Here is a 24,541-nt window from a genome sequence, read left to right on the forward strand (position 1 = left end):
ATTGGCTGTTGACAGAAAACTTCCATGGTTTCCTTACAACGGCAGCCAATCAAAACGTTCAACAGCTTGTCCATGCGACAAATGTAAATAGCACTTTAAGCTGCCATTTTACTGCGCATGCGTAAAAAGCTTTGCTCGAACCTAACCCTAACTTCAAAACTTCGAAACGCGCGTGCCGGGTGCCGGCTATGTCTTATGAATAATTGTATTTTCATCACGAGATCAACGAGATTCGCGAAATAATGGCACGCACGGAAAAAAGTGATATCACTATCAGGGAAATGATGGATGATAGTGCAGCGACTGGAGCAATTTTGAAAGCGAACGAGCCATGGCGAGAAGCCAAAGCGAAGCTCTACTATGATTTCTTGCAGAGCATGCAGGCTCACTTTTCTGAAACACAAATCTTTGACACCATCGCAGATTTTATACAGAATTGTACAGACACGTTGGATATAATGAGAGGTAAAAATATCTGTTGAGCTATATATATATTTTGTGTTATAATATTCTAATAAATGTTGGTGTGTTAAAAATTTCATCAAAACATTATTATTTATGTTGACAGATATGCATTCAAAAGTTGAAAATATGGAAATAGCTCAAGAGGAATCTTCTTTGGAGAGCGAGAGAAACACATGGAGATTAATATATTGTCTTTATCAAAATCGTATAAGTAGCGCTGGCTTATCTATGGCTCAAATGGAACATGATGGACATATAAACAATAATTATATCTCTGAAAAGAATGTTATAGAAAATTTGTATAAATCTGAGAGCTACATTAGGGAATATCAATTGATTATTGATTGGTTGGAGAAGAATGCTCTAGATCAAGCAGATAGACATCCATCTATAGAACTTTTCACCGATAAGACAGTGGCTTGGGAAAATACAATTCATCAATTGCAGAATCCAAATTTAGGAATTGCATTTAGCTCGTCCAGACCACTAGTATCTTCTCTTGATCCTGATGCACCGATACGAGAGGGTAGACAATTACACGATCTAGACAGAGAAGATGATGCCAGACTTGAAAAAAGAATGTTTATAGAGGTATAAATAAACAATGTATTTGCTCTTATATAATTAAAAATTTCAACAAAAGTTTATACAAACGTTTCAACAAAAATATCAAGCTACAAAAGTGATTTGGGAGAAGGAATAAAATATAATTATTTGTATTTTAAGAAATTTTGTATTGTAGGTACGTTGTGGACGTCTTCAAAAAGCACAAGCACTAGCTATGCATTGCGGTCAACCTTGGAGAGCTGCTTGTTTATTGGGTTGGATCCCTAATCATGATCCAAATTACAATAATCCATCGACAGATACTAAATTACCAATTGAAGGAAATCCTAATAGAAGTCTTTGGAAGATGTGTGCTTGGGAAATGTCTGAAGATAAACGCATAGGTAAAGAACACTAACCATCACTATATTTGCCTATAAGAGTTCTATTATAGCATACTTATGTATGTCATTGAACAATTTTATGCATTATAAAAAATAATATAAAAATAATTAACAATCAAACAAGATTATTATTATAGAGATTTGCTCAAAAAAAAAACTTTATATAAAATACTTGGAAATATTAATTGTATAAAGTAAATGTAAGACTCATTCTGACATGAATGACACAAAATACACATATTATTCATATATGGATTACATGGCAATGTGTTAACAAATATTACTAATCATGAATTACTCAATTTTTAATTAATACCAACTTTTCTTATGATACATTATATAAATTTAACTTTGTGCTTATTTATGTAAAATATGAATATAAACAAAAGATATCTGCTGTACAGGTGTGTATTACCGTGCCATATATGCGAGTCTCTGTGGCAATGTCCAATTACTACTACAGATAGCATCATCTTGGCAAGATGCATTGTGGGCGTATGTGAAGACACTTCTAGACATCAGAGTCGAGTCAGCATTGAGATTAATGATGGTGAAAATTTATACCTCTATGCCGGAAGAATATTGGAAAAACGAAATCTCGTTAGAGGACGCATTCAATTCCTTGAATGCGTCGAAAAATCCAATAATACGTGTCCAGTCTAACAAACCTGATCACTTAATACAAAAATATATAATACTGGATCAAATACCAAAACTAATGGAAGAAATTGAAACTATGATCGATGTCGGCGTCTGCGATTCACAATTCCTCAGATTTCTGGCACATCTAATACTGTTCTTCAGACAGATCGGGAGAAGTACAAAGGATAAAGTAGAGGACAAAGTATTATTGGCGTATGTTCGTGTTCTTATAGAAATAGGCGACCCGACTTTAGTCGCGTTCTATACTGCTACGCTGCCTCAAGAGGTACAAATAACCAACTATGCTTGTTTCTTAGAGAGTGTTAAAGAATACGAACAACGCAAGAGATGTTTACGCGTTGCAGAGGATACGAACTTGAATGTAGAAGCAATCACGAAATTGGTGGTGGAAAATATACGTAAGAAGAACATAGAATCCGATCCAACAGATCTGAAAGGAACTATAACCGATGCAGATATGGAAAAGATAAATGCATTAGACTGGCTGATTTTTTATCAAAATCAGAGAGAAGAAGCTTTACGGCAAACAAACGCGCTCATTAGATACTTTCTAACTAAAGAGAAGCTCGACGCGGCGCGGAAAGCATTTAACAAGGTATTTATCTATAAATATATATTTATATGATAGATAATTTTTTATATTATATATATTATATATATTAAATATATATTTCTTATAAATATATTGAATGATTATGAAAATTTAGTATAATTTATAAATAACTCGACTATAAGAATTGCTTTGATTAATATATAATATATAATATATAATAGTTAATTGTTGTGTGTTGTATAGATCCCGTCAGATTCGATTGAATCCGTTATGGCCGAATACTCGAATATGGAATGCACAATTGCAAATCTTACGATAACTTGTCCAAATCATAATAATTTATCCAAACAAGCGGCTGCCTCGATAAGAGAGTACCTCTGTTATAAGACATATCTTGATGCCCAGGAGGGTTTCGACGAATGGTTCTCACACTTCCATCACGGCAAACCTGTACCGCCTGAGGAATTGTCAACATACGCTACATTCACAGAAAAAGTTGCATATGAACATAGAAACACACAGTATAATATAGAATTGGAAAGGTGGAAATCTACGATGCAGCATCACACAAAGGTAAGAACTATCAAAGTGAAGTATTATTAAACGTAACGTAAAACTGGATATCCCATTTTCAGGCTGTGAAACAGTTACTATTTAACGTTTTATTGTTCCCCGATGGCGGTTGGCTCGTCGATTCCAAGAACAGCAACGACGAGCCATGCACGTCCGAGGACGAGCTCAGGGAACATCAGTTGGAAAAGTTACGTGAACTTTGCATTCCTAAAGTCACGCTTTTATTACATTCGGTTATGTCCGAAATGAACGAGCACGACAGCTGTATTCAATTGGCAGACATACTCGCCTCCGAGCAACATCAACTATACAAAGTACGTATTAACAGCAAAATAATAACCATTGTAGATATATTTATACATGAATTTTACAAAAATACACATGTATTAATCCAATATGTGCATATAGGTATTCTCAAAAGGAAGATTACGCGAAATATTCAAAAAGATCTGTGAATCTTCTCTCATCCTAATAGATCAAAAGAAAGATCCTTGGGGATATCCAAAATAGATTTTAAATATAATATATTGTCTAGTATATTACTAGTATGAAAAAAAAATTTATATGTACAGTGATACGTTATTTATATTATTGAACATTTTTATAACCATCGCGCATTAAACAGATATATTAAATACAGTCTCTTCATCTTTTTTCTTTTTTATAAAACCAGTTTATTGTCAACCACAAGAAGTGAATATAAAATTTGATATAATGTTCAATAATTCATAATCATAATATATCATATACCTCGTGATTACTTATGTATGCTCCTTTTACCCAATAATATTAATTAAATGTAGCTCTATCAAAGCCAAGATATTAATGTATGAAATGCGACGAAACTCATAGTTGATAAAAGAGCAGAACATCCTGAGATACATTTCGCAGCGACACTTAGAAACTCGATGACAATTGATGGACATTTCTATACACTTTGTATCCTGATCTCCAGATTGCACAATATCATCGGATATGGAGATTCACGCGCGACAACGAATGGACATATAATCAATGCAGTACAAGAATAATACTCTGAATTAAATCATTGCATTTTTTATATAAATCTAAATGAATGTTGTACGTCAAAGAGTCATTAGTGATATGGTTCATTGTATATAATCTATTCTATTGTCAAAGGGAACGATGCTTTTTTGTCGGCGGAAGCAATATTCTTTTCGCAAAAAGAATTATTTTTCTTCCCTCAAACACGTAGGATAATTTTGCGTACGCCTTTCAAATAACACTAACAAATCAACCGAGATATTTACGAAACAGTATGTTACATATATAGACTATATAAAGAAAATTAACATTTTCGACAATGAGTATATCTTCTATCTAAATAATGAGAATTTTGTGACGCTCGCGTAATATGACGCTCCGCGACCGACACTTTTTCTTTTATCTTACGAGATATGTCAAATTACGATTTAAACGGTAAGGATTGACTTCTTATTAAGTGGTTACTTTACGTGGTTGCTCGCAACACGATGGACCGTGCGCTCCGATATCTTAATACCTTCTAGATGAGTTAACTCTCAGAGGGAATGAATAAACAGATATAGATATTATTTAGAATAATTTCCTCTAATATATGATATAGATGAGAAAAATCATTATGGGTTTCGTATTAATACATTAAAAATGGAGAGGCAGCTGCCCGAAGAGACAAAAAATATCCGATATCACATGTGTCCGCGCAGAAAAATGACAAAGTTGCGAAGCTCTATGTCGCGAATAAGTCAATACAGTCTGAAAAAAATAGCTAAGAAGTTGCTCAAGCATATTCAAACGATATTGTTGAATATTTTTAGGCTTCTTTTAGCCATTTGTTGTTTTTACATATTTACGAAATTGATTAAATGGACATATCATAGTCGAGGAGATTATATTATTTTTCATCTTTCAGCGCGGTGCTACGTGATGGTTATTCTCAGGTTTATCCCCGGAAAAGAACGTGATATCACGTGCAAAATGCTCGTTTCGATAATTATTTGCGCAATATCGAATTTAAACTCGTATACAGTTTGATGCGCGATCGGGAAATCGGCGCGAGTAATTTTGCACGTGTCTTCAACAACGAATCATGTATTTTTCTCGAGACGGGAGTGTCCTGTCTCCTCGAATAGAGGGAATAACAATTAGACGATTAAATGTGAAAGTTAATTGTTAGTTTACAAGCTAGCCTAACACATAAACGTTGAAGAGAAACAAAAGGTTGACAATTTAAACGTTCTTCGGATACAATTCGCAGCGACAAGTCGTAGTGAGACGATCTATTTCGTTTACCGATTCCAATCTCTTTAATCGTGAAACGTCTTATTAGTACTAATAGAAGCACTTCTCGCTTATAATAATGTACATAAAAGGTGCTTTTCGAGAAGAGTTTTTCACCTCTTATCAGATTTTTTTCCAATAGAATTATTGGTTCTCGTGAGAATAATTTTCTCTCTTTAATTCTTCCTAAGGATCTCTCGAATCAATATCAATATCGATTAGCGTTATTAAATTTTCAGTTTTTTTTTTTTTTTTTCATCTATTAACGAGGCTTGAATTTACTTCAAGAGACAATGAGAGATTAAGAAAATTAGGATTAGAATGTCAGTTATTAAACGTATTTTAATTTGTACGATCTTCATTGATAACGCTACAAAGAATTAATACAAAACGAAAAGTATTACTTTCTGTCGTAAATTGGATACCTAATTTTCTCAATCATAAAAAAATATTTCAAGATTTGTTTCAACATTTTTGAATTATGAAATCCACAATTACTGATTTTTTTTCAAAGATTGGAAAATCACAATTCAATCATAAATTCCTATCAAGTTTTCTCTTTTAACTATAATGATATCGAACTAATGATATCTCGCATTTTCTTCTAGATATGTACAACATAGATATAGAAAAAAAATAAGTATCGCTGATGTTACAATCGTCCCCAAATTGCCATACCTCTATACATATCATAAAAGAATCTTTTGTGAGACGCAATATTTGCAAAGATATTGAGCGCAATATGATTCGACTTTGTCGTATTCCATACATATATTAACAACGCTTCTCATTCCTTGCTTAAATATAAACTTTAAAATAATTATCCGCGATCTCTTATAACTAATTATTTCTCTTATCGAGAAATTACAAGACCGTTCGTATTTAAACGATCATTTTTATATATAGTATATTGTCGAAATTATTAGTCTGCGCATTTACACGCGTAGCTAATTGTGTTCAATTTTGAAATACATGAATAATAAGAGAATAAGAAATAAAATAAAAATGCATAAGAAATTTCTGCAAAATCGCATTAATTTCATTTCAATTAAACACTAAAGTACTTCATGAATGCATATAGCCATATAAATGCAATGTAAATATTAACTGCCAATCAACTTAATAATTGTTTCATATTAATCACAAAAACTTATACATATATGTATATAATATAATAAATGCTAGTTTAAGTGTCATCAGCAGTGTCTTGAAAATAAATCGATATTATTATATATAAAATAATTGTATAAATATTCTTTCGATAATATCGTGATATGGCTTGAAATTCTTCGAAAAACGTATAAAATCTAAAAAAGGTATATAAACTTGAAACGCAATGAAAAGTATGCTAAAGATATCATTCCGAAATTTTTTGCAAAATCAGCAGTGTCTTGAAAATAAATCGATATTATTATATATAAAATAATTGTATAAATATTCTTTCGATAATATCGTGATATGGCTTGAAATTCTTCGAAAAACGTATAAAATCTAAAAAAGGTATATAAACTTGAAACGCAATGAAAAGTATGCTAAAGATATCATTCCGAAATTTTTTGCAAAATCAGCAGTGTCTTGAAAATAAATCGATATTATTATATATAAAATAATTGTATAAATATTCTTTCGATAATATCGTGATATGGCTTGAAATTCTTCGAAAAACGTATAAAATCTAAAAAAGGTATATATAAACTTGAAACGCAATGAAAAGTATGCTAAAGATATCATTCCGAAATTTTTTGCAAAATCTATTATTAATGTGATTATGTATCTGATTCTCGCCGGAATCCCGTTTTACTTATGGAAAATTGCGTAAACATTCAATAATCCATACGTGATAATGCGATATATTATTTTGAGTTGCATTCTATCCCACTTTTGTCGCTCCGCACATGTCTTATATAGTAATCGTGCATGGATGGAAGCTTATAAGTAGACCGTTTTAATAATATATGTTAATTTAAAGATAGGATCTAAAACTGTAAGAATTACGCGCTAAGTATTACTGCTATTACAATTCAAAATCACGTTTGAAACTGTACAACATTGACGGTATAGCCGTTTGCATGCTGTGCCGGATGACTAATATTTTCAATTTAGTCTCCAGAAACGCTCTCTGTGTAAACACACGTTTCTTTTATCCTCCTTTTATACGTATTAATGTACAGTAATATAGCTGAAAAGTTTTCTTAGGATCTAAGCTATTATTTGTCACTTATGAACTAACAACTTGGGACGTTATCGGGCTGCTCCTGGAAAAATGGAAATGGGAAAAAATGATATAAATTAAATAATTATCATCGTCGCGAGAATGAATAAAATTCTCGAACAAATTAAACCCGGCTCTAAGAAAATTATACGAATTATACGTAGAAATTATTAATTTATAGAGATGTGTGTATACATAAATTTTTTCTTTTTCATTATATGTAATTTTTTAAAACAAAGTTTAAACAAATAACATTTTAAATAAAGACACTTACAAGGAAACTTCTGAGAAAAGAATCAATTATTTGTACTTATATTTGAGGTAAAGCTTATAAAATGTTTCACAGCTTAACTTCGTTCATTGCTGAAATTATAATAAATTTTTATTTGTACCTATACTTTTTCTACGAATGATATATTCATCTATATGTGTATGTGTTATTGTCTCTATATATTATTATTATCTGTACATGTATTATGCGAATATGGAACACTTCACCTACGCGACTTACGACTTATGCTTTTATTGCAGAATAATACGGTTTATAATTTATCTCGTACATTTATATAATTGAATGATTGATCCGGTACACGTATAATTCGTTATGTAAATTTTCGAGCTTTAATTATGTAGCGATCAAAAAGAATAAAACACAGCCATTTCTGGGAGCAGCCCGCTTCTATATTGTAAATCCTGCAAGTTGATAATTTTATTATTGTCATTCACAGAAGTAGGATTTTTATCCGCTTACAAACTAGAATCTGTTACTTTCAAAGGATTTTCTTAGAAAAAGAAAATGAACGATGAAAAATATAGCGATAGCCTACATTTCGAGCAAAGATCTCTCGTTATTGATCTCTCATCAAGGATTGCTCTCAAGTATTGTCATATCGAAAATTCAGCGACACAAACATCGAGATTAAGTGTATACTCTTATTGTCATGTATTTACGTACACAGTAATTAGTACGAGGCCCTACTTAACGGTCTTAATGTTTTTTTTTACGTCTCGCCCTTCATAAAGCTATAGATAATGTAAGTTTCAGAGTTTTCTGTTCTGTATGTGTATGAATACTTGTGTATATATGCGCATGTAATTAAATACAGACTGGTCTTCGTGTAATAAGCAAAGAATTTTCTGCTGTAAATTTTGTGGACACCCCGGCACTTAGGAGCTGGACACACATTTGAAAACTTTTACGCGAGAAACGCTACACTAAATTCACTATTCTAAATATTGATTATGTATTCCGCTGATTTCTCTTGGTTGCACGTCTCATATATCCCTTGCACGTTTCGCACGTTACCAATTATAATTATGAGTATATCTGCCACAGGCCGCCATTTTTCTTTTTCGATAATTTTTGATAATTTTATACGCGCGTGCTTCTTTCTTTTGTATAAATTTGCGGAAAATTATTTTTAAATTCCACATACGAATTGCTTAATCATAATTATGTCACTCTAGAAAAGAACGACATAATTAAAATCGTATTGAATATTAGAAGAAACAGTTTTATGAAAAACAGAGTTTCTTCTATAATATTTTCTAAAAATATAATATTAAACTGTAGCTTTTTACCCATATATACTATACGCTTCACGCACAAGAGACCAGTTCCAAAGTACTGCACGGTGTCCCTTTGCCGAGTGGGTCCTTGTAATTAGAGACATTTATTTATCTGTACCCAAGGCACATTTTATACTTTCATTCCGTTTTCGTAAGGTCCACACTCTATATAGTATATACATATTATTATAGCATTGTTACACGTATAGGGGATAGTTTGTAACCTGCATCACCCTTAAATATTACTTTTTTGCTTTACTTTCTTGTACATAATTCACATTTCGTTAGCAATCCTCTCCCATTGACTACGCTACGTATTATTGTCAAGTCGACAGCATTTATAAATGTACTTCTTACATACTATCGTCGATAAAGTTACATTAAGATCAACTATAGCTTTGTGCAAAATTTACATTGTACATGTACTGTTGATGCATATCTCCTCTTCGGCATCAAATTTTATATTATAATGTAATTATACATGCTAATCAGCTCGTCCTTGGATATCATTTTGACACTGTAGATATCCTTCTCCTAATAATAAACCCCTGTTCGTTATTGTCAGAATTTCTTCAGTTATCCAGTCCTGATCATAATTATTGTCAGAATATCATTGATTATTCAGATCTGATCACAATTATTGTCGATTATTAGAGTATTGATTACCCAATTCTGATCATTATTATTGTCTTACTTCGATTTTATATTGTTAAAGAATATTTTGAAATTTCGCAATCTCTGTGTACATGTCATACTTGTATACGTGTATGCGTGTATGTATATATATATATATATATATATGTATATATAATATGTATATGTATATATTATATATAATATATATCATATAATATGAAATATTTTGAATCTGATAGATCTTAAAAATATTTTGCTAATCTTTTACCTTACAAGTAAATTTCTTATGTGCTAAATACTTTCTTACAACCTTGTATGTGTTTCGCCGATTTAACAATCGTGTGTATAGTTTTCGTGATCTTAAATCGACCAGCTTTGTCTTCCGTCACTTGTTCCGCGTAAAAAGAAGAAGACTTGACGATTCATCTCGAGAATAAAAGCAGTGGGATGATAGATGTCACAAACGTTGTAAATACGGGCATAACTTGACTGATGCGATTAATGTTTCCCTGCGATTGGTTAGCGTCAACGACATTGATCTTCCAGCCCAAATAGTTGTGCGTATAACACTGAATAAGAAAATGGTAATTATACGCAAATTTAATAAAGTTTCATGTGTAACACATTTTAAAAAACCTCCTAAAATCCAATAAAAATTGATAAAAAGCTAGTTTTACATCGCTGAAATAATTTATATGTTCGCCAAATAATCGATTGATTGAGACTCTCTTTCTACCGTCACCCTTCTTCGACTTTTTCTTAAAATAAAAATTCATACCTGATAGTAAACTAAGTCCGGTGTGTCCTTTTCTACGGTCCATACGAGCTTGGCAGTTTCGCCCTTGTTGCACTTGAGTTCGAGCGTTTCGAAGAAGCTCTTGAACGTCTCGTAGTCATCTGGGTGGTCCACCTTGGTGCGTATCCATTCGCAGTAACGACCGGTTGCAGTCGGATAGGGATATCCGTCCTCATACTTCACGCCAGCGTATACCTTTTGCTCCGCTTGTTGCGCCTCGGTTTTCTGTGCGAAACCACCCTCCGGACTGTCAGTTATGTAGAACGGATGATACCTATCGACGAATTATATGCGTCAATGTTGTAGCGGAGATATTACAGCGATATAGATCTAATGTGTATGTGTGCTTTGAAATATGTCAACGCGAATGAAAATACAACTCACTTAGCAGGATTGGCAGGATCGTTTCCACCCTCCACGATGAAGCTATAATTTCGACCTCGTACGACGGTGATCTCCGGGATCAGCAAGTCATTGATATACCACGCAATGCCCCAAGAGGGTGTACCTAAATTACAATAAAGATCAGTTTTAAGCACTATTATTAAGATTTTATGAATAAACAAAGCCAACAAATAATTTTAAGATCATCATCACAATATTCTCGCATATTGATATTCTTTAACATTGGTTCTTTAAGTGTCAGAAGAATAAAATTAAAAAAAAAAGAAGAGACTAAATTTTATTCTTTGTGAGATTATTTTTTCCTGCAACATTAATTATTAGGAAAAAAAAACTATTAGAAATTATTTTATAACATATTCCTAATTTAAATATTTAAAAATCAGATACAAATAGAAAGAGTATTAAACATAAATAAATTTATTTAATACTCATATATGATATTTATTTGATTAAAACAGAATTTAATTTGAAAAAATATATTATTTTAATTAAATTGTAATCTGATCTTCATCGTCAAGAAATTTTGCGTATAATTAATATAGAACATAGTTTTTATTTGTTAAACAAAGATTGACAGAAATATACAATATTAATAAAATAAAAATAAGATATATAACTCTATAATATACACCATAAATAAACACATGCCTGTTATTCCCGAGTATCCTCTTTTCGAACCAGTCGGTCCTATTTTTGCGTAGAAAGTATCCTCATTCTTAATAACAGCCGGTGTCCAAGGTTGGATCTCAGGAGCGTCCGGAATATTGTATAGAGAATTTGTACACTCGTGGACATTGCTTGACGTAAAATCGATACGAATATCCTCAGTGTTCTTATCGAATCTCTCATGAGCATTGGCTTCGCCCCGTGAATTCAGAGGTCCGATGGCAGCGATCACGCTCGTTTCCCTTTCTGGAATCATCCTGTCTTTCACTGGCTCGTTGGTTCTCAGCGGCCGCATATACGTAACTATAATTGAAATAAACCGCATGATTATTTCTGTGTTTTGTGTTCTATTATATAACATAATACGCTCTCTAATTTTAACGTAAATGTCCCCAGAAAGAATTTTATATTGATTGGCATATATTGACCAGTTGTCATTGGCATTTAAATAGACGTCAATAATATTATAGATCAATTAGTGCATTATTATTATAAATTAAATCTTTTAATTACAAATGAAGTTACAAATATGCACTTATTATTTGACGCCGCTTTATTACTCTAATTTGTTTAATAAAATTATCGAGCACATACAAACATGTCAAAAATTAATTAATGTGAATTTATGTTACTGTAGTTAATATGAAATTTCGTAAATGTATATCTCGTACGAGATCAATATTGAACTATATAAAGAGTAAAATATCGAAGAAAATAAACGCGCATATCGTCGCAAATTGCTACACAATATGATGTTTCCTCTGTTTCTATCGTTTATAAAATTTATACGACAGAGATGTACCTGTTGTTATGCCGTTCTTTCGTTCCCCGTGCACGAACACCGCGTCGTTCCTCCCGCCGACCCTAATATCCGGACACACGCCCTTCTTGCCATCGCACTGAGCAATGTCTGACATGTAGTAATCCTCGGCGATGAACTTGCCGGTTCTATTGTTGTATCCGATCACGACGACATCGCCGCCGATCATCTCGGCTGTGCCCTCTCGACCCGACAGCCCGAACGCCACGTACTGGTTCTCCCTGATGCGGCCCGAAACCCGTATTTGTACGTCCTCGCCTATCAACTGCCACATCACTTGAACACGGCCCTGCAGCATCTCCTTACAGTTACTCACTGGCTTGGGCGTCGGTGTGCTACTGGTCTGAAAGAGGAAAGATCGCGAACTGTGATTTATGACTACGACGGATTATATAATACGTTCGTCATATCGTAAAATCGTCCCTTCATCGATCGTATGTTGTACTTACTGGATTGTACCACCACGGCGGCTGTTCCATTTGAAAATCGAGAGCAATGTCATTAATAAAGTGGCGATCGAATTTAATATAGTGATATAGTGAATGAATTTAAATAATATAAATGAGATAATGATTTCGATTATATATGTATATAAAAGACATACAAATTGAGTAATTATTATAATTAAATTTACGGTCCTTTGATATTATTTAATTAAGAAGACATACACGCAGCTGTCTAAAAATAATCAAAAGCAAAAGACCTTGCTGACACGCGAGTTTCATTAAACTTAAAATATTAGCGGTAGAATTACTACGTGTATTTTATCAAGTAAAAACCTAAATGTCCCTCTTCACAGTGCATTCAATACGTCTGTATTACATAAAACGAAGCTTTTCATCGTGTCGCTCAAAGCCGCGTTTATTATCATTTCGTAGTTAATGAGGGTACGTAAGGTACGAAAGTTCGGAGCGTACATCAAGCCGGTAGATTGGAGAACTCATTTTAGTTTACCGTAATTTTCGTTTGGCCGAGAGCCGGAGGAACGTCGAGGTCCCTTGGAATTAGAACATGGCCGAAATTGTGTCTGTAATGCACGCACCACACCGCGAGCCAGTCGATGTCGTACACTGTCAAATTTCCCGGCAAGACGATCTCAATGTCTTCCCCTTGGTATCCTCTCAATGGTACCAAACTGTTCGTAAATGAGATTAATAATATTATCTCGATAAATTGAATAATGTTTTAAATTAAAATATAAGCCCAATTTTCTTTTTTCTATTGTCGAAAGATATCATTTTCTAATATAATTTAATATTTAAGAGAATTGTATTTCCTTAAAATATATATATGTAAACGAAGAATAATTTATATTTAGTTATACAATTACTATATACGATTTTGATGAATTTCAATGAATAAATATAATTTTATCAAATTAAAATCGCATAGTTAAAATGCTATAATTCTATATTTATTTACTCCTGATATTCATTATATTACGTCAAAACCATATTTAATTGTTAGTTTTTGAAACCAATGATTTTATATTTATATATATAATGTACAAAATAAAATTTATATAGTTATTTATTATATATTATATAAATTTATATAGTTATTATATAGTTAAAATTTATATAGTTATTTTACTGCTTATATTTCAACTGACCTGCCCATTTCACTCGGGACCTTGACACCAAAATTATTGGGTTCCGAGCCATTGCCAACCCAGAAGTAAGCGTCCGGGCCGCCACCGTCGTAATGCAAATTCGGAATGTAGATGGTTTTACTATCGAGAATACTGATGTTACCGCTGCGAAGACCGTGCGCCAATCTCGAAAACTCGGGAAGTACATGTAATTTCGGTACTTTCAAATCGTGGGGTATGAGAACGTCGCCAAAATCGACCTGGAATATATAACAGATAAACATTTATTTTACATATCTATTTTACATAACTCACCAACTCTTTACGATTAAAATTACTTCGCAGCTTTGCTAAATTTTTTACAGCCCTCAAATATTATATTTGATTTATTATTTATTTGTTAATATTTAAATTATTTATATATATATATATATATATTTCAGCTAAAAGTAAAATTTATAAAAAGCATTTTATAGTCCTAGACAAAATCAAAAGGAGCTAAATCATGGATTTCAATTCGACAATGAAGTAATGTAGACTGTGAAAACAATTTTTATATTAAAAAAGAACATTCAATTTTATTTCGATTATATTATATATATATTGAAAAATTTTAGTCTTTGTAATTGGAACTATTTTATCAAAATCGTCCCGACAAAAACTCGCTAATTTATCCTGCCAAAGATATGCATTTACACTCTCGCAGTGTCGTCGAAAGAATCGATCTATCATCCCCGGCGTTCGAGTTGACGTACCGATGAGGGGTTTCGGCTCGTTTATATTCTAAGTTCCGTCAAACGTCTCAACGTCTGAGAGGAAGAAGTCGAGAAAAGAGAGGAAAAACAGAGAAAGACGAAAAGTAAAGAAGCGAGTTATCAGTCGAAGGTTCGTAAAATCCGAGAAATGGATTCTACCCTCCTTGGTATAGCGAGCGGGGCTGCATCCGTTTTCTTTCTCGAGAGAGCGTTTTATGGGAGAAAATTCAACGTTCGCGCGACGATTTCTCGACTCATTCCGAAACCCCGAACAAATCTATTCGTGAATGGCAAAATAGTGAGCTTCTATTATACTCAGCCTTTCTCGAGCGGATTTTCCTCGTTTTCTGTCTCGCGAGAATAATATAATCGAGTTTCTGCTAAGAGGAAATCCTCTTTTACATATAAAAGCTCTCCTACATAAGCAAACTTTGCTATCTCAAGTTTTCGAGATCAAATCTTTTATAATTTAGAAGATAATAAATTTTCAATATACATTAATAAAATGTAATGTATAATTATTTTGGAATAATAATAAAAATTATATATTTTCTTACATAATCATTAAAATCACATTACAATAATGTATAATTCACATGAAACATTTTTATATACTTTTACCTACTTTCCTTTTGTCCCTCAAAAAATCTAATAATAAAATATTAATTTATATATTTAAGTCTTGTAAATTTAAAGGGGAAAATTCTACAGAATTGAATTGTATGTAATAACATTGGCACACATCTATATCTATATCATGTAATCGCATTTGTATATTTTGCATACTTGATTTTATAGATTCGATGAGACTTTTTCAGTAATTGCAGCGTAATAAAATTATGCACTATTATCCTCGCAAATTAAAATGGAAATATCATAATCAGCAGTTAAGAATCTCGCAATTCTGCGTTCCAATTATGATCAGTAATTGGTTAATTAAAATTAAAATGGATTTAATTGGGGGCTGCTGAAACAGAAATTGGATAAATGATAGTTCCTCCGCGAGAAATTAAATCAGGAAGATGTTGTATGCGAGAAGAGAGAGAGAGGCAAGAGCCCCGCAGCTGATAAATAGTTCGCTAACTAAGATTACGTCTTTGAAATCGCGATGCGCCATGATTTTCTCTGGAAACAGCTTCGCGAGGAATATGCTCTGAAAGTTATACGGAGTACATTTTACAGAATTCTGCGTGTGGTATATACAAATCAACGGAAACGCACAGAAGTTTCTTCAGTTTTGCAGAAGTCCCTTCGTGCGATGTACGGTCGTGCGGCAATTTCATCTCTAACAGGCACAACTGGCAAAGTGGCTGGAAAATTTAACATTTGCATGCACCCGCACCATAATTTACATTTCCATTTGCGAGGAATACTTTACTTCTGTGCGTTCTATAAAGTTTAGAAGCTCCTCAGTTCTGTAATTAATTCCCTTCTGGCGATGTCGATCGCCCTCCTTAACAAGCTATCAAACATATCCCAAAATACTAAATAAATACAGATAAAGCTTTGTCATCGACAAAATTTAAATTTTCACACTACTGTAGAGATTATTATTACTCAGGAAACGAAAGTTGCAAATACAAATGTTAACTAACATATAAGATATATCTAATATCATATGACACAATTATGATGTGTATAATTAATTTCAATATATATAAACATTAATTTAAGTTTGTTTGTTAAATGCATATTTTTAAGTCATGTATATTTGAATTTCGCTCTATTTCTATCTTTTCTCAATTTGTATAATTTGCAAATTAAATAATGTATAAGTATATTCATAGTTATATTGTACGAACTATTAATTGCTAATCAGTTCATGATTTAATTCTAGATTTCACATCCTTTGTGGCAACAAATGTACAAGTAGTGGATTCTTCACGGATCGTTTTGAAACTAAATCAACAACACGCAACCGTGCACTAATTTCATCATTAATAACAATTATTATCGACGAGTTGAGACGGACTCCCACGAGACTGCAAAATTTGCATGCGCATTAATCTCATTTCGTTTAAGGGCTCGTCAATCATACCTCCCTCGCCTAACTGATGGTTCGGTGTACGAGTCCAGAAATGTTTTACGAATAAGTAGTAAATGGGCTTAATGGCATTTTGAATAGAGCTATACTTCAAATCGGCTGTCCAACTGCACTTCTTTATTATAGTCGAAAAGAGTATACGTATATCCAATGCTAAATATTTTAAAGCATTAGGAAATATATATATTAATCTCGATATAATACATATCGAGATTAATTTAAACTATTTTTATCTACAAATGACATTTCTCTTATCGATTAGTAAAAAGAAAATCTGCTAAAAATGAAAGAAAAAATAAAAAATCTAATTTGATATCAATAGGCTCATAAAAATATATAAGAAATAATGTTGCGATATCATTGTAATTTATTGTAACAATAAATATTTTGCAGAACAATTATATTTTTTATTGATATTGAACGATTGTATTTTTGTCAAGCTATCTAACAGAATATTATATATTATTATTTTCATTGCAGAATTATACTTGTTTGTCGCAACATAGTTTCTCCAATAATTTTAGAGTATATATATAATTGATAATAATCACGAGTACTGCAAGTTCAAAACTGAATTTATGTTGGCAGAACTTTAATTGATTCCGGAAACTGCGGTAATCGCTCTTTGTAACGGAATGACAAGAAATTATTCTGTTCAGCGACATTAACCTCCTACGCGTCGACGTGTATATCGACGATAAATTTGATAACACCTACACAGTTCCTTCCTTAATTATCGATAGTCACTGATATTAAACGGTGAGACACGGTGAATACTCGAATATTTTCCATTCAATAAAATAAACGCCAACTTGTCGACTGTTGAGTCCCGTTCTACGTCACAACTTTTTTATAGACAAAATGTAATTCATATAATATGAAATATAGTCTCACACAAGCGCACGGAGAGATAACGCATATAACATGCGTTTCAAAAAGTTTTCGGCATTGAAAATGAGACACGAATATATCAGAAAAATGTATGCAATATTTTCACGTTTAATTCCAACGATTTCGCGATTATTTTTCGTTCGTTTTATATTGTTTTATTTATGTCGAACAATCTAACAGGCATAAAATAATGCTGCGCGATTTGAAGAATTTTTATGAAAACTGGAACTAATTCGCGAATCGAAACAAAACAATCAACATTTATATATTCAATTAGTGAACTCCTTTTTCTCTTGACCAGACTGGCAAATGTATTTGTTAATTAGTCTATATAGAAGTAGCCTATAAAATTAATTGTAAAAATTGCGACGCGTCATACATTGGACAAACAAAAAGACATTTAAGTACTCGTGTCAAAGAACATTCCAGTAATATAAAAATGCACACCAGTAATTTGTCGGTTATTAGCAAACACAAAATTGAATTCAATCATGACTTTGATTGGTCACATCCGAATATTTTACATAATAAAAAACTTGTCAAGAAAAGAGAAATAGCTGAAATGTTCTATATTAAGAAAAACAATAACACAATAAACCTACAAAAGGACACAGAAAATCTCAATATCATATACGACAAAATAATAAAGATTGTTTAGTTGCTTAAAGTTTGTCTAACATGTTTGACGCGCACCAATTTGACACAAGGAGTTGTCTCCCATAAATAAATATAATTACGTTTGTAAGTATGTATATCAATATTTCCTCTTAAACCTTATGCTAATTACTACATTGTGTAATACGTTTCCGTAATTGAATGTATAGATCACTTGATAAGGACCAAAAAAATGATGGTCGAAACGTCGTGATTGTAATTAACAAATACATTTGCCAGTCTAGTCAAGAGAAAAAGAAGTTCACTAATTTTTTATTCAATAACTGGCGATTCTCAATATCTACTATAAATTTATATATTCAGTAGAAAAAAGATTTTCTAGTGTACACTCGATAATAAGTTATCATTTTATATCAGATTATTTTTTTACATTAATAGATACATAATTTGCGATAAGTATAATATAATTAGATAAAATAAAATATTTTGCGACGAGAGAAACTATTCAGTGCACAATTTCGTGTATATTTCTTTCTATTGTAGAAAGCGTATAACGATACATTCATGTTACGAACAGATTATCAAATAATCGACTGTTACCAGAACTTTAAATCCACTTGCTACAGATTCAATTGCGTAGATATTGGAGAGAGAATACATGGTATGTATTTCACTCGATAACTAAATATTGCCAATAATTAAGTGAACGGCACTCAAGTAAAGTGTACCCTCAAAAAAATCTGCGCGAATATCGACGCGAATTATAATTCATATTACGACTATAATTGTGCAAAGTAATTTTCATATAGCTTGAAAAGCGAACTGATAAAATAAAGTGAGAATATATGAATGCATAAAATACACTGAATTATTCTCTTCTGTTACAATTTATTCTATTTTCTAAGAGAATAAACTTTGTAAACTCAAATTTAGCAATTTATTACTTATTAAATGTATAAAAATTTGAAAACTCGTGTGAATATACAAACGCGCATTTAAGTAAAAGTTACAGCATTAGGCAAAACAGTAGCGTAATTTACTCTATAAGAGAAATGGAGAAAACAGAATTTAAAGTTAAAAAAATCAGATTTAGATCAATTTTTCTCGAGTTCTCTTTAAAAAAAATAATAGATTAGTTCGCTTTTACTCTCGAATCGTCAATCGAGATCAGAACCCAGACTCTTGATCGTGACATTGACACGCCATTTATTTTCACGAGAAATTAACATGAGAGTATCGAATAGATTGGTGGGTAGCATTTTTGAAGAATTTAACACAAGCGGCCTCTTGAAATTTTATTTGACTATTTATCGTCTAATCTTTCCGGAATGATTTTCCCGAGAAAATGCTAACTCCGCGCTATTTTCGATCCGATTATCCGCGACTGCTACAAGGGGGATGCGTATCTCCTAGGGTTTATAAACTGGAACGCGATGATGTGCGGGGTTCCTCGTCAATCCGATACCTTTGATGTAGCCCTTATACCCCCGGCCCCCGAGGTTTCGAACCAGGGATCGCTCTACAACGCCCCCTCCTTCCTAATAGATTGTTTATCTCGTAAGCTCAGATTTAGATTCGGATTAAGGGCTATTATGCTTTCGTAAGAGCGTGTGTGTGTCTGTCAGAAACGTAGCTATCGCACAACAAAGACTAAAACATTGTGTGGGATCTGTAAACGCCCCGCTTGTCTTTCCTTCTTAAAATATTAAAAGAATCATATATCGAAAATTTGAATTTGTATGCCAAAACCACTTAAAAATTGTCCGAATTATATTGAATTAAATTGGCAAGTTCATTTACCTTTATATGTTTATTTTAAACTAAATAACTTAAAGCCTGGAGCTTTTTAAATAAACTTTCTATCCACGTATTCATACACATGCATCAATTGCGTGCACATCTCGACCACATATCTCGTTAGAAGAGATGTGTTCTATATTTTTTATGTTTCATATTTTCTGACGCGATAAACACAAAATATTTGTTTCCAAAATTGATCAAATGCATGAGATTGTGTGTAAATTTGATCGTGAGAAATTGTCTTGGATACTTTTAATTAAAACATTGAATTAACATGAGCTCACTGTATCTCACTTGCAGCAAATGTTGCGGCTGGCGTGATTTTCGTATATATCTAAAAGCTCATGAAGATGTTTGAGATACTTTTGAATAAAATAGAGTTGATATAAACTCTCTTTTTCCTTCCATTTTAAATGATTAAAAATTTATGCCATTTACATATTTTTTTATAATAAGAATATAAAGTACATATTTAAAATTAAACACAAATTTTGTTTAATATCTAACAAATGCTAATTAGCAGCTTTTTACTAATTTTCTTATATTATAAATTTCTTGAACATCTGTGAAAATTTATTAATTTCTTGTTACAACTCTTAAGATTATTAATTCTGATAATAAGAAAAGTAAATTATTAGAAGATAAAAGATAGACTTCATTTTCAAGAGTTGTGCTTTCATCCCTTAAATTCAATAATTGTTCAAATCCGACGTATTTTAGATTTATCGGTATTGAAAAATATTTTCAAAGAAAAATGAGAGAAAACCAGAAAATACATTCTATATATATAATATATTAAATCCATTCCAACCTAGTTTTCTCTATTTGTTCTTGACGTGTTATATGCGTGGTATATTTCTACGTGCAATTATATTACGTTTCTAAAAATTAAAATTAATAAAATTACATCTCAATATATTCTATAAGCTAATATTAATAACCAATATCGATACTATTAAAAATAGTGAAACGTCTAATAAGTCAATATCCGCCTTCGCTCCAGGAAATAAAATAAAATATATAATGCATCTCTCTTTTTTCTCTCGCGTACGTATTATGAGGGAATACAGCTTTTCGTCTTTCCCCTCCACGTAATTGGGATCTGTGCGTTACTGATACACCCGTTATAACCCGTGGGTGGCTACTCGAGCAGTCGATATTCAATCAAATAAATCCCCCTAACAAACTGGAGAGTCACGGATAGCATCGAGAAACAATTGGAGAAGGGGAAAGGGAGATAAAGCGGTAGCAAATCAATGAAAAAGAGAGAGAAAAACAATATAAGGGAAAGAAAAAGAAGAGGGAGAACAGAGACGAGAAAAGAAACGAATGAGTACGAGGGGGGCATATCGCGAAGATTCCGGTCCCGAACCGAAGCTGTATATTATTTTAGCGCCTTATCAGATCTGTGTATCATCCCTCAGTCGCACAGGGGCGTCGTCCCCCACAACATAATCGCCCCCTGTCGTGAGACGCACGTCCTTTCGGAAATTGAGACATTGGCGCTCGTTAAACGCCGTGCAATAGTGTCGTCCTTTCCAATAGTGGCGACCATTCTACCGAATAACTGCAGCAAAGATGTGTGTGACAATGCAGTTTATAGCTTCTACAAACTATTATTCTTTTGCAACTATCAATTTTGAAGAGTCGGTAGTGCTCTTATACGATTGTAGTAATAATAGTGCATAGATAGTCTAAAATTGGTCCTCCAAGAGTGTGTAAAGAAAGTATAAAAAATTGAGAAAGATGAATAACAATAGATAAAAGAAGATAAAAAGAAAATAGGAAGATTCGAAGTAAAGTAAAAGGCAAAGAACTCTCACATAAAGAAAAATATAAAAGAGGCCAGATTAAATTAGAGTTCTAAAAATAAAACTAGAATTAATACAGAATAAAAAAAGATAATAACTACTGAATAAAAGTATATGTAACTTCGAAATTGATCGAATTTTATAAAAAACGAATATTTTTATTAATTCTAGGCTAACTTTCTAGAATCAACATTAACAGATCAGTTAAAAAATATTGTTTGCTAAAATTTCTTTGGTAGATAAAAACTGTTTCCTCTCACTAAAATAATATATCTTCTAAATTTTAATTCTCTTTAAAAGTCTCACACACATATCTGTTTTCTCATCTTGTCTTATCTAAGCTTTATTTGTCGAGATCTGTCAGTGTTATCATAGTTTAACATTTTCAACAATACTTTCTCGTGATTACAACAGTGCCTGTTAAAGAGACGTGAGACTTTTACGAATTATGTAGAAAAGTGTCAGATGATATCACCGTTCAACAAGGGTGAAATTCGCACTAAAAGCATGGTCTTTGTGTAAACGTGTATCACCTTGCTTAACAAGATCGAAACGTATCCTTTTACGAGCGTTCTATAGAATCCCAATTCAAAGTCGGAGGACGAGCAATTGGCAAGAAGGCAAATCAAGAGAGAAGGAAAGACAGCGCGATAGAGATAGCAGGTTGAAATTCGAACTAAAAAAGGCCTTCCATTCGCGAGATCGTTGGACTTTAAGTAGGCGATAAATTAAACGAGCCCTCTGCACTCCCTTCTTTTTTCCCCCCTCTCTCTACGTAATACGTCTATATCTTAGCCGCCAGATTTAATGGAGTTTTTTTCAACCAGGAGTTTTACTATCCCGCGGATAAGCTCTTGTTAAATATGTTCCGCTGGGCCAGTCTAATTACGTGGATTTCGAGCATCGCTCAAAAATTCACTTCCAGCAGAGGGATATTCGAGGAAATATAATGAATAAATTCACTCGAATTTTCATCTACAAAGTCTTTGCCTGATGCAAAGTACAAATATCAACGAAACGTCACGCATCTGTTAGCTAGAAGATAAAGACTGATTATCAAAATGCCAATAATTATATTCCATATCGCACAATAATAACTATTCGTCATTTTGTTAAAAAAAATATAATTTATTAATTTCGAAAATCAAATTAATTTTTTACAGTTTTAAAATCAGTCAAATTCTCTTACTGTATTCAAAGAACGTGAAGAATAAATAGTATAGATTCATCGGGGTCTAAGTTATACGAGTTTTTGAATTTGTCAACAGAATCAACCGAGTATATATTAAAATTAAAATGATATCCTTTATTATTCTATGTAATAGTTAAAAAATTAAAAATTATTTTTAAATAGAATTATTCTACGAGACATTTGTTGACAGAGAATTGAGCTTTTTAAGTTTTCTCGTTTTTCATATTATATATCCTATATACATATATATAATTTATATTAAATATCCAGAGCAATCTCAATGCACAAAAAAAGGTCAAAATGATCAAGATTTTTTTTGCGTTTTGCAAAAGCATCCTTCTTCCGTAACTTCTAAAGATGACTAAACCGCCCTCCCATCTCCAAGGTATGCTATGACAATATTAGTAGCAGTGCCCATCCATCCCTCTGTAATACGAATGACGAAACTTTCCCAGCGACAGAAGGACCGGTGGGCGGTCCTTCGGGATACCTGGAACTTTCGCAAGCTCTCGTCCAATCGGCGTGTTGGAAAGCGAGAGAGATAGATAGAGAGACAGTGCTAGAGGATATAAAGAGGGTTGCAGAAGAGGAACTAGCCCCTAGCAGGTTGAGGAAACAGAGACCTTTTTCGCCGGATAAAAAAATAATAACTTTCGCTATGAAATACGCAATTGTGATTATAGATGCACGTAACGTGCTTTACTTGCATTCTGATTTTTGCATGTATATTCTATTTTCAGTTAATTTTATGTGAGCGTTTTGCACGATTCTTGCACCGATATTTTTACGTGTGTATTTAAATTTGTTTACAGCAACAGATCAACGACACTGTATATCGTTTTCCCAAATATTGCTTCGCTCAACATAAATAATATAACAACATTGTTAACAATACAGCACAATTTCTGATGATATATTAATTCTGAAGTATAAATAGGGGCAATTAGAGGTTTCACAATAGTACAAACAAAAATATAGTGCAGTCCACACGATATTCCATCTCTCAATTACAGACTCTCGTCTTTTCTCGAGCAGAACAAAATACATGTCTGCTTGTCTGATGAAACAAGTGGAATATTTATTATTAAAATTATATATTCACATAAAGATAAAAAACTGCTTGAGCTTCGTCATTAGAAGTTATTTTCGTAACAAAGTTATAAATATATGTATCTCTCCCTTCTTTACGTTTTCAGATATTTAAAAATTGTAAATAATAACTACGCGAAAAATCACCCCTTCAACTCGCGGTTG

General features: G+C 32.4%; 2 protein-coding genes across 11 annotated transcripts in view; one reads left to right on the forward strand and one right to left on the reverse strand.

Annotated features, from left to right (window-relative positions):
- Positions 1 to 152: 152 nt before the first annotated feature.
- Nup107 (nuclear pore complex protein Nup107) lies at positions 153 to 3,877 on the forward strand. The gene is made up of 7 exons (XM_083049134.1): positions 153 to 465; positions 569 to 1,056; positions 1,208 to 1,415; positions 1,820 to 2,673; positions 2,875 to 3,204; positions 3,267 to 3,518; positions 3,613 to 3,877. The coding sequence occupies exons 1-7, from the start codon at positions 243 to 245 to the stop codon at positions 3,712 to 3,714; spliced, it is 2,457 nt and encodes an 818-aa protein (XP_082905260.1). The 5' UTR covers positions 153 to 242; the 3' UTR covers positions 3,715 to 3,877.
- Positions 3,878 to 5,068: 1,191 nt separating this feature from the next.
- Positions 5,069 to 24,541, reverse strand: part of LOC145942429 (protein Skeletor, isoforms B/C) — a 68,936-nt gene continuing 49,463 nt past the window's right edge. For 9 of the 10 annotated variants that reach the window (XM_083049135.1, XM_083049141.1, XM_083049142.1 and 6 more), the window contains exons 5-12: positions 14,201 to 14,439; positions 13,543 to 13,723; positions 13,038 to 13,058; positions 12,571 to 12,931; positions 11,751 to 12,071; positions 11,082 to 11,205; positions 10,680 to 10,971; positions 5,069 to 10,470 (exon numbers count right to left, since the gene is read on the reverse strand). In XM_083049135.1, coding sequence (XP_082905261.1) covers positions 10,324 to 10,470; positions 10,680 to 10,971; positions 11,082 to 11,205; positions 11,751 to 12,071; positions 12,571 to 12,931; positions 13,038 to 13,058; positions 13,543 to 13,723; positions 14,201 to 14,439 — 1,686 coding nt within the window. In that variant the 3' untranslated portion in view covers positions 5,069 to 10,323. The remainder of the gene's footprint in view (positions 10,471 to 10,679; positions 10,972 to 11,081; positions 11,206 to 11,750; positions 12,072 to 12,570; positions 12,932 to 13,037; positions 13,059 to 13,542; positions 13,724 to 14,200; positions 14,440 to 24,541) is intronic. The other variant, XM_083049144.1, reaches the window with a different exon arrangement.

This window comes from Prenolepis imparis, unplaced genomic scaffold, assembly GCF_030444845.1.
Source record: "Prenolepis imparis isolate NDT839.2.m4 unplaced genomic scaffold, iyPreImpa1.0 SCAF_11, whole genome shotgun sequence".
Lineage (NCBI taxonomy): Eukaryota > Metazoa > Arthropoda > Insecta > Hymenoptera > Formicidae > Prenolepis > Prenolepis imparis.

Bases quoted from the DNA above. Each gene is read 5' to 3' on its own strand.
- Nup107 (XM_083049134.1), top strand. From the start codon at position 243: ATGGCACGCACGGAAAAAAGTGATATCACTATCAGGGAAATGATGGAT. The intron at 1,057-1,207 runs GTATAAATAAAC...TTTGTATTGTAG, and splicing joins AAAAAAGAATGTTTATAGAG to GTACGTTGTGGACGTCTTCA. The intron at 3,205-3,266 runs GTAAGAACTATC...TCCCATTTTCAG, and splicing joins CGATGCAGCATCACACAAAG to GCTGTGAAACAGTTACTATT.